Raw genomic sequence first — 13685 nt, 5'->3', positions numbered from 1 at the left:
GTGGCTTGATAAGCATTGAAAGTACTAAATTAAGGTCCCATTGAGGGATTAGTTTTCTTGTTGGTGGGAAAGCTCTAATTAAACACTTTTAGAACCTGGAGGTGATTGGATAGATACAGAGTCATCTTTTGGAGGGTGACCTGAGCTGATTGCCTATGGGAAAACCCACATCGAGCCAATGAAAAGACTCATCTTCTTGAGTGTAAGGAAGTAATAAATGCTTCCACTTGGCTAGAGAACATTTTCTGGTGGAGTCCTTTCTGCTTTAGTGAGAATGGCTTGTACAGGTTCTGAATAGGAATGTTCTAGATCCAACACCCATTCAAATACCAATCCGTGAGGTGAAGAGCTTCTGAGTTGGGATTTCTGATCATGAGTCAAGAGGACCTGGAAGGGATGAATGTTGATAGATGGCTGGGCTGGCATATGCAGGAGACCCAGGAAGCAGAACAGTTCAGGTCATTTGTACACAATGAAAATGGCTCATGCTCTGTACTGTCAAATCTTCCACAAATCTTGAGGAAGTAGCGGTAGAGGAGGAAAGGCATAGTTCAAATGATCTACTCAAAGAAGTAGGACAGCATCACCTCTGAAGAACTGACCCTGAGCTCCCTTGGAACAATATGTGCTGTATTTCCCGTTTGTCTGGGAACAGGTTCCATGTAGGCTCCCCCTGAGCAAAGATGCTGTTAACCACTGAGCTGTGAGACACCCCATTCATGATCAGAGGCAAAGTACCTGCTGATGCTGTCCACCAGTGAATTTTGGGCTCCAGGGTGGTATGCTGCTGATAGGGTGATTGTGATTCTTCCAGTTCCATACATTGACCACTTCTATACACAAGGGAATGGAACTTACTCCTCCCTTTTTGTTTATGTAGAATACGGTTATCATATTGGCTGACATTATGAGAGAGTGTAAGATTGGACTAATGTCAAGAATGCCCTGCATGCTTCTCTGACTGCTCTGCATTCCACGAGATTTATGTGCATTCTGGTTCCCAGGCCATCCAAGTGCCCTGTGCTATGTGACTGTCCATGCACATCCCCCAACCTAACAAGCAGGCAACTGTGAATATTGTCCTGTTGGGTGTGAGGGATAGGAAAGGAATGTCCATGTATACTTGTGCAGAATATTTTCACCAAATTAGAGAGGCCCTTTTCTTATTGGGGATTATCACTACAGTGTTCATGTTGTGTTTGCTCAGTATATATACTGTTTGAAACCAAGCGTACAGGCATGGAGGTAGATGAACTGCGGTACGTAAGTAGATGATGGCATGTGACCTAGGAGAGTAAGGCAAATCCAGACCAATGTCAGAGGATTGTGCATAATCTGATTTACTGGGATGCCCATGAGTTGGAATCTGTCCAACTCAACAATGGAGCTGAGCCCTTGTTTTGAATCTAAGGTAACTCCTATGAAATCTATAGTCAGAGCCAAAGCCAGGATAGACTTTTGCATGTTCACAGAGATTCTCAGGGATTCTAGGAGATGGAGCAGCGATGAGGCTGATGTTATGACTTCTGAATAAGTCCTGTCTGTAAGAAGCCAATCATCTAGACACTGGAAGATGGTACAACCACCCGGTCTAAATTGTGTGGCTACTACAGAAAATAATTTTGTAAAGACACTGGGTGCAGTTGCTAGACCGAACGAGAGTTGTGTTGTGAGTCCTGGGCTTCCTCTAAGGGCATTTACAGCTCTTCTGCCACTCTCTGAACCAGCTCTTGGAATTGTCTGTGGTCATCAGGGAGAGACTGGAGCAGCCACTTCATCCTCCTCTTCCTTCCATAGGCTCAGGAGTTTCCCTTTGACCTCTGGGAGGGGAGGGATGGCAAGACTCCCTATTGACTCATACGGACTCTGGGTACTGTGCGTATAGGTCCTGTGGCCTCAAGTAAGGCCAGTATGAGGGGTCAAAAGTAGATTGTCTTATATTTGTTGTGAAACACCTAGCACATATTTGCAATAATACATATATAGTATCTATAATCAACACATGATAGTAATTAATTATTAATATTGTGCAAATGTTTATTATTTACTAATGGTATTCATAATACAGATAATATTAGTAATAATAGTGGTTTTGGAGACCGGAGATCAAGTTTTTACTCCCAGTTCTGGAATTGACTTGTTCTGTGCCCTGGGCAAGTCATTTAATATTTCTGAACTTGTTTCTCCTTTTGTGAAATTGGTTTAATGATGTGTACGTAATACTTAGGGTGCTGTGACATCTAACTGAAGTCAAGAGTTGATCCAACACTCTGATCCATACAGCAAGAGTTGTCTGTCTGTGAAACTCCACTGACCTGGGGCCTTTGTGCAGGATTAAGGGCTTGTCCACATAAACATTTAGTTCACATGAAGCTGGGGTGTGAATATACCCCTGACTTGGTCTGCCGTGCACTAACTGATTCTGTGGGACCTACCAGTATAATAGTATGCCCTGATCTTCTCTGCTTTGAAACATGAGTATATTAAAGTGCACTAACAAACTTTTGGTGCACAGTATCAGGGTCCACATGAACAGTTAGTATGCAGTATATTCACACCCCAGCTTTCTCTGAACTCACCCTTCATGTAGACAAGCCCCAAGTGTCATAATTTAAGGACAGAAGGGGCCATTAGATCATCTAGTATGACCTCCTGTACACCCCAGGCCAGAAACAAAACCATTTTGTCTCCCCACACAGAGGAGTGAAGTTCGGGAACAGCCTTCCAAGGGGTAGTGGGGGCAAAAGACATATCTGGCTTCAAGACTAAGCTTGATAAGTTTATGGAGGGGATGGTATGATTGCCTAATTTTGGCAATTAATTCATCTTTGATTATTAGCAGGTAAATATGCCCAATGGTCTGTGATGGAATGTTAGATGGGGTGGGATCTGAGTTATTACAGAGAATTCTTTCCTGGGTGATGGCTGGTGAGTCTTGTCCAAATGCTCAGGGTTTAACTGATTGCCATATTTGGGGTTGGGAAGGAATTTTCCTCCAGGGCAGATTGGCAGAGGCCCTGGAGGTTTTTCACTTCCTCTGCAGCATGGGGCACAGGTCACTTGCTGGAGGATTCTCTGCACCTTGAGGTCTTTAAACCACGATTTGAGGACTTCAGTAACTCAGACATAGGTTAGGGGTTTGTTACAGGAGTTGGTGGGTGAGATTCTGTGGCCTGAGGTGTGCTGGAGGTCAGACTAGATGGTCCCTTCTGACCTTAAAGTCTGTGAGTCTATGGATCCGAGCCATTGTATATAAAGTGTTGTGTACATAAAAAGCACTATTAACAATCCTGTTGTGAAATCAGGAATTTTGTGTGCCCAGTCCCCTCTCCATTCTCCTAGATCATATATAATTATTCAGTTGAAACTACACCATCTGGAAAAAAAACAGAACTACTACATTCAAATCAATATTTAATTCCTGATTTTAAAAAACAAACAAAAAAAAAGCTCATTAGCTATCAATTGTCTGAAATGAATTACATCAAAACACACCATGTTCTGAAATGACAGCTAATAAAATGACAATAAACTTACTGCTTGCCTTCAGGTTTAATAACAGATGGATCTGTCAGGTCTTCCCCAACACCTACAGTAAATTAGAAAAGTGTTACAAGCAAAGATTGTTTTTTTAAATATCATGTTATAAAATCATAACCAATGTAAATATCAATTTCCTCTGTAGACTCTAAATTTACACTTAAGGTAAAAATAAAATGCTGTAGCTATTTGTTAAAAATAGACAAACAAATGCTAATTGTTCTCACCCCATTCCTGATATTACATGCTCGTGGATTTATGAATGGATAGGCTAGAAACTTACCCAAATGGCTCTACACTATGAAACCATGGAAAGAGTTGCCAAAACTGCTGTAACTACAGTAAAACGAGGCCTGTACTCATGTTGAATAGCACCTTATTTCATTATTAAAATCCTGTTGATTTCATTAGGACCACCCATGTGGAAAGGTGCTATTCAAGGTGAGCAAGGGTATCAGAATACGTCCCTTTATTTAGATGTTGTGATGTGAGGATGCTGGGGTCTATTCTCCCCTTTGGTGGTGGTTATAGTAGAGTTAGATAGGTAACTCCAATCAGTGCTAATAGGCGTTTTGTGGTAAATGAATGGAAGAACAGTTTCCTTTGTGATAAACTCCTCTCCTCAAACCAATGCCCCATTAGGGCTTATGGGATTCTACTTTAAAAAGTCATTGCCTTATATCTGAGTAAATGATTGGGGCTGCTGATGTACAAGAAAACTTCCATGAACATTAGCATCCAATTATTTTCATTCCATTAGTGATGAACTCATGTGCTGCAATGGATACAGGTAGATAGGTGAAGAATAGCTATAACTATTATGCTCACCATATGTTAAAACACCTGAAAATTTGTAACACATTCCAATGACAAAGGGCCTTTGTTAATACAGAATATATTTAAATAAAAGTATAATATATATAGATATTATGTGTGTGAGAGTCTGATTTTTTACACACACGTGCCCTTTAGTTGCAGGTTTCCAATAGACAGACTAGTCTGCCTGGAATTCCAATTGGAACAGATTTTGTGCTCTGATTCGAGAGCTCCAGTTTAAGGACAGCCAATGTAGTATGGACAACCCAAACGCTGACCCATACTTAAGTCAGACCTTTTCTGAGGTTGAAAAGAATTTTGTAAATAAATTTTATTCCATTTTTTTCACACTTCTCTTTCCTGGTTTGGGATGGAAATGAGGGCCTCAGTTCTGCAAAGATTTATGCACATACTTCCCTGTTCCAGGCTCAAGCCAGTGGTACTCCTGCGAATTTCAGGAGCACTATACTAAACCAAATTTTAAAAATAAGAGAGGAAGTGTGGCTCAGTTCCAATATGTTGTAATAAAGATACACAAAGTCTTTTTATATTTCTTAATGTGAAGATAAAATCAAATGAAGGCAAGCATGGATTTAACGGCTGATTTTGCTTGACCAGGAAGTCTTAATGTAATTCACAGTTTGAGAATGCTGTAAAATGTAAATAGGATAAACCTATGTCTAGCAGTGCAAATTGCCCTTGACAGGATTGAGAGCCAATGATGTTTAAACTGCCTGACGGATGGTGTTCATTTTCTGTACACAGTCAAATGTTTATTTTTTTAAATATACCATGTTCCCTTTACACAAGTATTGTAAAGTGGTCATACCACACTCTGTGCTCTTTTGAGGAGCCACCAAGCTCTGTGAATAGTTCTCAGAACTGCAATTTAAAAACTGTTTACAGTTTTATTAATGAAAAATATAAAAAACAACTGATGCCAGTTTTCAGCCTTCCGATGAGAAAAATGTATTTTTGTTGCAAACATTTAACAATCTTCATCAACATTAACATGTGGAGTGGTTTTTATTTAGCTAATTGAAATGTTACTGCACATTGTTTTAGTACACGGTGCTTGTACACGTAAACTAGATATATGGGGCCAGATAGTGTTCTCATTTACACCTATATAAATTTGGAGTAACTCCATGGATGTCTTTGGAATTGCTCAGGATTTTCATGGGCGTAAATGGGAGCAGAATTTGGCTCTTTTTCTCTAAGTTGAATTCAGCGTTGTTTTCTTATTGGCATCTCTAAGTTATGTAATAAACTGTTGCATTTTGGCAGTCACCTTGCAAATCCAGGACAAGGAGCTCCCCTCGGGTGTACTCATAGGTCCAGTGAGAGAAGGCCAACATCATCTCTTCCAGCAAATTGCTGGGAGAAATCTCATCCCCGTTGTTGTTGTTGTACTTGCAGAACTCACCCGTCATGTACTTCTCTATGGTGAGCCACTGATTGGCTGAATGGCAATATATTAAAAAAACCTCCAGAAACCTGTGGGTAAAAATGCTGTCAGTCAGGGGCTGGCAGGATGATGAGTGTCCTCACAGTCAGGTCGCAATTATTACTGAACAAAGCAAATATACTGAAAAGTGGGACACTACTCCACCACTTAAAAACTTCAAACCTCTTAGAAAACTCTCAGCAGCAGAAGATAACAAATGGTAGATAGCAGGGAGTCATTCCTGAGAGATGTAATCTACTGGAGAAAACACTTCAGAAAATGATCTCAAAACAAAGCCCTTCTGTGGACAGGAGTGTCAGTGAACAAGAAGTGTATGCTGAGTAAACCAGGAAATGCCATTGTTACACTAGCAAATCTCTGCAGCACCGGCTAGGCTACAAGCTAAGGGTGTTATTCCCCTGTTCATATACACATACTTGCACTAGCTCTCATTGATCTAGCACAAGTATAAATAGTAGTGTATCTGCATTAGCAGGGGTAGCAGCAGAGAGGGCACAGGCCAAATTTCAGGCAGGTTTGTACTTGGCACAGTTAAGCCATGCCTCCATTGCCGCTACTCATGCTATCACAGTAACACTCCTATTTTACACTTGCTCTTGTTCGAGGAGAGCTAACACAAGTATATGTTCTCAAGCAGGGGAATCACTCCCCTATCTCATAGTACAAGCATAGCATAAATAGATGGACTGAAATCTTTACGATTAATTAAAGAAACGCCCTGGAACAAAAAATGCTATAAAATGCTAAGTCAGGACCCCTTTGGAAAAAGTTAATTTACCATCATGCACCATTTTTCAAAAGAGGTGCAAAGCTGCACTCCTTCCCCTGCGAAAGCCTGATGATATTCTCCAAAATAACAACAACAAAAATCCTCATTTTCATAAGGCACACTTGGGCTCATAGGATGCGCTATGTTACACCTGATAATCTACTTAGTGTAAATCAGGAGAAATTCCACTAAACTCAGTGAAATTGGGGTTTACTCCTGTGTAAAACTAATGTGAGAGGACATTTAATGTCTAGGTTTTCTCTGTTAAGATGGCTTAAATCTTCTTTTCTTCTGCAGAAAGGAAGGAGTAAATGTATGTATGCAGTTTACTGTTGTGAGGGGGAAAAACTGTTCTGTTTTGCTTGTTGTGGGGAGGTTGTCTTTTTGAGGGGCTGGGTTCCTCTCAAATTCAAAAACTTTCCTCAAAATAAGCCAGTCTAAAGATATCCAATGTCCAGTAATGCTCACAGATGCCACAGCATCTAAGTAATGGGGTGAACAGGGAGTATATTCATAGACTTTAAGGCCAGAAGGGACCATCCTGAACATCTAGTCCAGTGGTTCTGAATTTGGGGTACACATATCCCTGGAGGTACGCACAAGTCTTCCAGGGGGTACATCAACTCATCTAGATATTGCCTAGTTTTACAATAGGGTACATAAAAAGCACTAGCAAAATTTCATACAGACAATGACTTGTTTATACTGCTCTATATACTGAAGTGTAAGTATAATATTTATATTCCAATTGCTTTATTTTATAATTATATGGTAAAAATGAGAAAGTAAGCCGTTTTTCAGTAATAGTGTGCTGTGACACTTTTTGTATTTTTATGTCTGATTTTGTAAGCAAGTATTTTTAAGTGAGGTGAAACTTGGGGGTACACAAGACAAATCAGACTCCTGAAAGGGGTACAGCAGTGCGGAAAGGTTAAGAGCCACTAATCTAGTCTGACCTCCTGCATATCACAGGACACACTCCTGTAGTCGGCCCATAACCTCTGATTGAGTTACTGATGTCCTCAAATCTAGACTTACAGACGTCAAGTTACAGAGAATCCACCATTTACCATAGTTCAAATGAGCAAGTGACCTATGTCCCACTCTGCAAAGGAAGGCAAAAAACCCTCCAGGATCTCTGCAAATTTGATCTGGGGGAAATTCCTTTCCTACCCCAAATACTGAACCATAGTTCTACATTTCCGAAGAGGAAAAATATGCTCATAAAGGTAAGTAACTAAAAAACAGCATATAGTGAGATGGAACTGGCTTGTGTAGAAGTGTGGCTGCTACTGAACAAGCAAGAATATTTCCCAAGAGTATCTCTTGGTACTGGGTAATGGGAATTTTTTTGGGACAGGATCAAATGCTCATGGTTTCCAATCTGATGGTGCATATTCACCCCTGATGTACTCATGATGTAATACAAAGAGATCATATCCTTGTCCACTGAATATAAAGACTTCCACTGACTTCAGTGGGCTCTAGATCAGGCCTTACATATATATTCATAGATTGTAACATGTATGAGGTCACCATTCCCACAGAAGCATGTTTTAATAGTGGCATTTCTACAGGTGGTATAGAAAAAACAGGGCCCCAAACAGAAGGAAAAGTATTGGTGCACATAACAAAATATATGCCCTAATTACGTAATCTGCCCCAGGATTCCACCAAATCCTTTATATTTCCCCCAAATTCCCTCACCCACCCAGTCAGATGATATCAACCTACCCCCTCTAGAAAAACTACACAGAAAAAATAGGCCTTGAAAGACAGTCAACAAAGCTGGGCTTCGTCAAACCACAGAGAAGGGGAATAAGTTCCCTACTTGAGAGATCTCACTGAAAACCTCCTGCCCCCTGCACCCGAATATTGCAAAAGGTTGTATTTAGTCTTTTCCACCTCACTCTTGAAAGGCCGTTTCCTTACCTTGGGGTATATGGAATGCTATGTGGCTTCAGTTGGTTGAAGGTATATATCAGCTTCTGAGCAGCCCTTTGTTGTTGTATTTCCTAAACAAAAACACATGTATAGGTATTACTTTTACACAAGCCTATAAAGAAAAGGAGTCTTCCTTACTAATCATAAATAGGAGATGGATTTTTTCCATGCTCCTCTCCCCAATAAGTTTGTAACCATAATTAAACAGCAAGTCACTCCAGGCTGGAAGTGTTTACATGTACCAAACCATTTCATACCTGCCAAACTGTGCTGGACAGTTTCCCTGCAGGTTTATACTTACCCTCAGGCACAGATTTAGCACTGTACCCTCCCGAAAGATCGTCTGCCATGTCTGAACCACTTCAGGAAGAAATGACTTCACAATGAAGACTTGTCCCGACTTCAATACATCATTCTCAGACCAGGTACAAATGACCTTCATGGCTCTACGGAGACCTCCATCCATCTCCTCTTGGGACAAGACCTGGATCATTGCAGCCATCCCATGCTGTGACCAGGACGACATGCTTTTATCTAAGTTCAAAGGCGAACTCTCTTCTAGCCTATAGATTGTCACCTCCTCTCCAGCTGAGGTTGAAAGAAGTTTTATTTATAAGTATCACAAATCACAGCAACACCGTTTGAGACTTACCTTTCTTCCCCTAAAATAGCATATAACTTTCTCACTTTACAGTACTTAACGATATGGGCCTTCCACTATGCTACCGTATTTCTGAAATATCATCCAAGTCTTCTATTGTTCACTAAGGTGAAGTTCAACCCTGTTCAGAGGGACAGCACAACAACTATGGACCCCTTAAATTACATTGTCTCTCTATTTTGTACTGGCCTTCTTCACAGGGATGAATTCTAGCCTTCAGGCGTGCTTCAATACAAGAAAACTGCCTTGGTTTAAACCAGTGGATCTTACTGAATACAATTGTGGTCATTTACTTCTTTTCAGTGGCTTTTCTCAGTGTCATCAGACTTACTGGATTTTAGGGATGATTGGGTCTAAATATTTGCTTTTAAACACCAATCAATAATTGGTTGAACTGAAATTAAATCAAAATATGCTGAGACTCACTCTCTCCCTTTTAGTCCGTATTTGAATAAAAAGATTATTTATCTTACAGAAAACAATTAAAATCGATACTACTTATACCGTTTTTCCCTTTTGATCTTGCTTGCTTATAAGAAGTAACACCTTTATCTTCATGACAATTGTAAAAGCTAATGGCTCAATTTTGCCACCCTTACTCACACTGAGTAGCACTTTGATCCATGACAGTCCCATTGATTTCAACTGGGTTATTTGAGAAATCAGACACTAATCAACATGAGCAAGAGAAGCAGAGCCTGGCACAAACTAACACACACAGCTGGGAACTAGCGTGTCCTCCATCAACATCAACTTTCCTATAATATTTAGGTTTCTGTTTTAATATAAACTAAGGATAATGAGAAGAAATTAAGACAAATAAGCATGGAGATTTAAGTTTTCTATTTTAAATGAAGAATTTGACCTTGTTCCTAGAAATTCCTATGTCATCTCTATTGCACAAAATTTCAGTAATTTTATCATTTTGCATGCAGAAGGCATCTGGTGAGATGCAGCTCAATCTTTAACTACATAGCGAGACAGAGTGCAACAGTATTCTGCCTTTGACAGGCAAAAACTATTCATTATTATCTTCAATAAACTAATATAACAGGCTAGAGTTTTAAATCCTGCCCTCCCTTTTTGTGACTGAGATTATTTGCAAAATCGGTTGATGTAATATAAACATACAAGCACCTGATCAGGTACTTAATATCTAACATTGCCTGGATATGTAAATAATTACAGGTGCCACAAAGGAGGCCAGGTATGAGCCAGGCTAAAAATCAGGCCCACTGTGTACAAATGTTCAGTTGAATAGAATACAGACCAGAATTATTGATAGAATAATTAAACATTTACAAGTACCATTTCTATGTCTTAAGCATTTTATACAACATCCAATGGACATATTCTGCAGTAATGGTCCCAGACACGAGGGGTCTGATTCTCCACGCCATTACACAGATCTTACATCAGCTCTGTTAAAGTTGAACCAATTGATTCTGGAGGATTAGGCCTTAAGTTTTATCATCAAGATGTGGCAGTGTTTGGAGGGTGATTACTGTAGAATATTGCACTATTTCCTTAATAAAACAAGAACTGCTAATAAAATGGATAAAAGAATAAAAATCCTTCAAATTATGTATCTATCAGTTGTATTGTTTGGAATTCTCTCCATACAAAGGAACTCCGCAAGTGAAGTGAAAAACCATATAAAAAAAGCCACACAAATCATGAGTGAAGAGACGCCAAGAGGAAAGGGGAGACTTGTAGGAGAGACATGAGCTAGCACAGTAGATTTCAGTCTCGGAGCACCCTGCACAGGAGAGTCTGGTCTCACCAAGTGGCCTGGAAGAAGGACCTGAATCCACAAAGGAACTTAGGCTTTGCAATACTCATCATTGCAATGCCCAACTTTTAGGCACCTAGAAAAATCACTGGAACAACACTATGAACCACAAAGCCTGAGTTAGGCACCTGGGCTCCCTACACAATGAATGGGGAGAGACAGTGGCCTAAGAATGAAATCCACAAAAACCAGCAAGCTAGGTGGGGAGCCACCTAAGCTAACAAATGGGAGATGCCAACAACAGGGGTGCATCCTAAGACCCACTCCTCTTAGGGAGTTTGGCACATAAGTACGGCTGTAGGGAGGTATCTATCTGTCTATCCCAGTGGTTAGAGCACTTCCTAGGGAAACCCAGGTTTAATTTCTCCCTCTGCCTCATGGGGAGGAAAGATATGAACAGAGATCTCCCCACTCTCAGGAGAGTGCTTTAGCCACTGAGCTATGGGATATTCTGATGTGTATGGCTCCCTCAATCTCTCACGTTGAAGTTGAGAATAAATAATTAAGGAGTTATTGGACTAGGAGAACTAGATCCTGGGTCTTCCAGGTGGTGCCTTAACCAACAGGCTATAGATTCATTCCCTTTGGTCCAGGGTGGTGGTTACAGAAGTTGTTCCTTTCAGAAAATAAATGTAAATTATATATACCTAAATTAATCCAACCTATGAGGTTTCTTAACTGTATTCTTTAAAAAATAATCCATGCTGTGATTATAATACATTCAAAGCAGAACAGAGAAACTGGCACTCACCAAAGAACTGGACTGGTGTAAATGGTATAGTCTGAGCAAGCCTCATTAAGTTGTTCCTTTCAACAGCTGCAAACAAAATAGACGGTTTCGCGATGCAGGGCTAGCATTGGCTTGACTGATTTTCAGAAATATTTGACAGTTTTATTGTAATATTACAAAAATAAGTACATTTTGTTGTGGCCAGCCTTTCCTCTAGCTATGTATATCACCTCTAGCACTATGACATCCGAGCCTCAAGCAAGTAATTATGGATTTATCCTCACAGTATCTAAGAAGCAGAGAAGTACTGTTAGCCCAAGTTTACAGAGATATGAACTGAGGCACAGAAATTAAGTGATTTGCCCAAAGTCACACAAGAGGTCTGTGGTAAAATCCAGAACTGAACCCAGATTCCCTGAGTCCCATCCATTGCCACAGACACATCCTTGCATTACAAATGAAAAAAATTAACCCTGAAGCATCCGAAAACATCTTATTTTTGTCAGCATCTGGATTGTGTTGAAAAATATCACCTAATTAAATAACATGCCCCAATATATGCTGAGTCAAATTTGTCACTGGCATAATATTATCAAAGTCAGTGGAGTGAAAAAATTGGATACTATTAATTGTAACTATGGCACAGTCTCTGAACTTCAGATAGCTGTATACTGGCTTATGTTTTATCCAAAGTTTCTCATGAAAGGGTCTAAGGAAGTGTGGTCTACAGGGACATCTGCTGGTAGGTTCTGGACAATTCTCCTCCTCACCCGAAAGCACAGAAACCTGCAGCTTAGTAGCAATCTCTGCGCATTTTCTATTTAGGAATAAAACAGCATAGTGGGCAATCAGTGTCCAAATGATTTGTTCCCTGCCAGACTTCCAGTGAGTTCATAAGTATATAAACACAGATTAAGTAGTACAATACAAATTAACTGCAGAAATCCACTCCAGCAAGCAAGAAGAAAGAGGGAAATTGCAGTGAATACTGTACTTCATCAAGATGGGAGGTGACAGCTATGAACAAACCATGGCCCCTGTCTTTTCTGGGCATTACAGCTCAGTTCTTTAAGTTTTCATCAGTTGTGAAACTACGATTTTTATTGCCAGGGCCTATTTTTTTTCCATCATCATTTGCCAACAAATACCTGAAATGGCCTCACTACAGTGTTAGGTATGAAATTAATATACAGCTTTCACTAGGGGGAGGGGAGGGGTTCTCCAGTGTGACTCTACAAAGTGGGAGCCACAGAAGATGACAGAAAAAGAAATAATGTGCTTGTGTTACGGATTCACAGGGTCTGGTGTGCCAGACCCCAAGGATGCACACAGTTCCATATGGGCAGGCCCTTGGCCTCCATGACTCCAAAACTGGGCCTTTGCATGCTAGCAATTCTTGTCTCTCTCTCTGTGGCTCCCTGCAATGGGTCCAGCCAACTGTGGGAGACTTGTTCTTTACCCTTTCAGGACACAATGTTCTAAGTATTTGCTGTGACACCAGGCAGCCTTTTCAAAGCAAGGTAACAATTTATTAGTCACCTGACATACAGACTTTGAAAGCCCTTAGGTCTATAGGAAAGAAAAGGTTAAGACATAGTCTAAACAGTCTAAATCCAGTGAACCTTTGAGCCATGCTGCTGTAGGAACCATTTCTGCTTCCTTTCCCTGTCTCTGTTCCTTTGTCTTCAACCCAGGTGAGAAGCCTATATCTCTAGGCATATGTCTACACAGCAACTAGACAACTCAGGCTCACAGTGTTTGGGCTGCAGGGCTGTCTCATTGCTGTGTAGACTTCTGGTTCAGGCTGATGCCCAGGCTGTAGGAGCCTGAGAGGTGGGAGGTACCCAGAGCTCGGGCTCTAGCCTGAACTCGGAATAAAGTTACACAGCAGTGAAAAAACTCTGCAGCCTCAGGTCAGCTGTCATGGGCCAGCCACAGGTGTCTAGTTGCTGTCTAGCCATACCC

At 40.6% G+C, this 13685-nt stretch overlaps 1 protein-coding gene across 2 annotated transcripts in view; it reads right to left on the bottom strand.

Annotated features, from left to right (window-relative positions):
* Positions 1–13685, bottom strand: part of TRPM6 (transient receptor potential cation channel subfamily M member 6) — an 82756-nt gene that overhangs the window by 5968 nt on the left and 63103 nt on the right. For both annotated transcript variants that reach the window (XM_030567350.1, XM_030567351.1), the window contains 5 exons: positions 11742–11807; positions 8839–9125; positions 8526–8608; positions 5648–5853; positions 3538–3589 (listed from right to left, as the gene is read on the bottom strand). In XM_030567350.1, coding sequence (XP_030423210.1) covers positions 3538–3589; positions 5648–5853; positions 8526–8608; positions 8839–9125; positions 11742–11807 — 694 coding nt within the window. The remainder of the gene's footprint in view (positions 1–3537; positions 3590–5647; positions 5854–8525; positions 8609–8838; positions 9126–11741; positions 11808–13685) is intronic.

This window comes from Gopherus evgoodei, chromosome 6 (genome assembly GCF_007399415.2).
Source record: "Gopherus evgoodei ecotype Sinaloan lineage chromosome 6, rGopEvg1_v1.p, whole genome shotgun sequence".
In the NCBI taxonomy this organism is placed as follows: domain Eukaryota; kingdom Metazoa; phylum Chordata; order Testudines; family Testudinidae; genus Gopherus; species Gopherus evgoodei.
The sequence above is the reverse complement of the archived record's forward strand: the minus strand, read 5'-3'. Positions and strand labels throughout refer to the sequence as shown.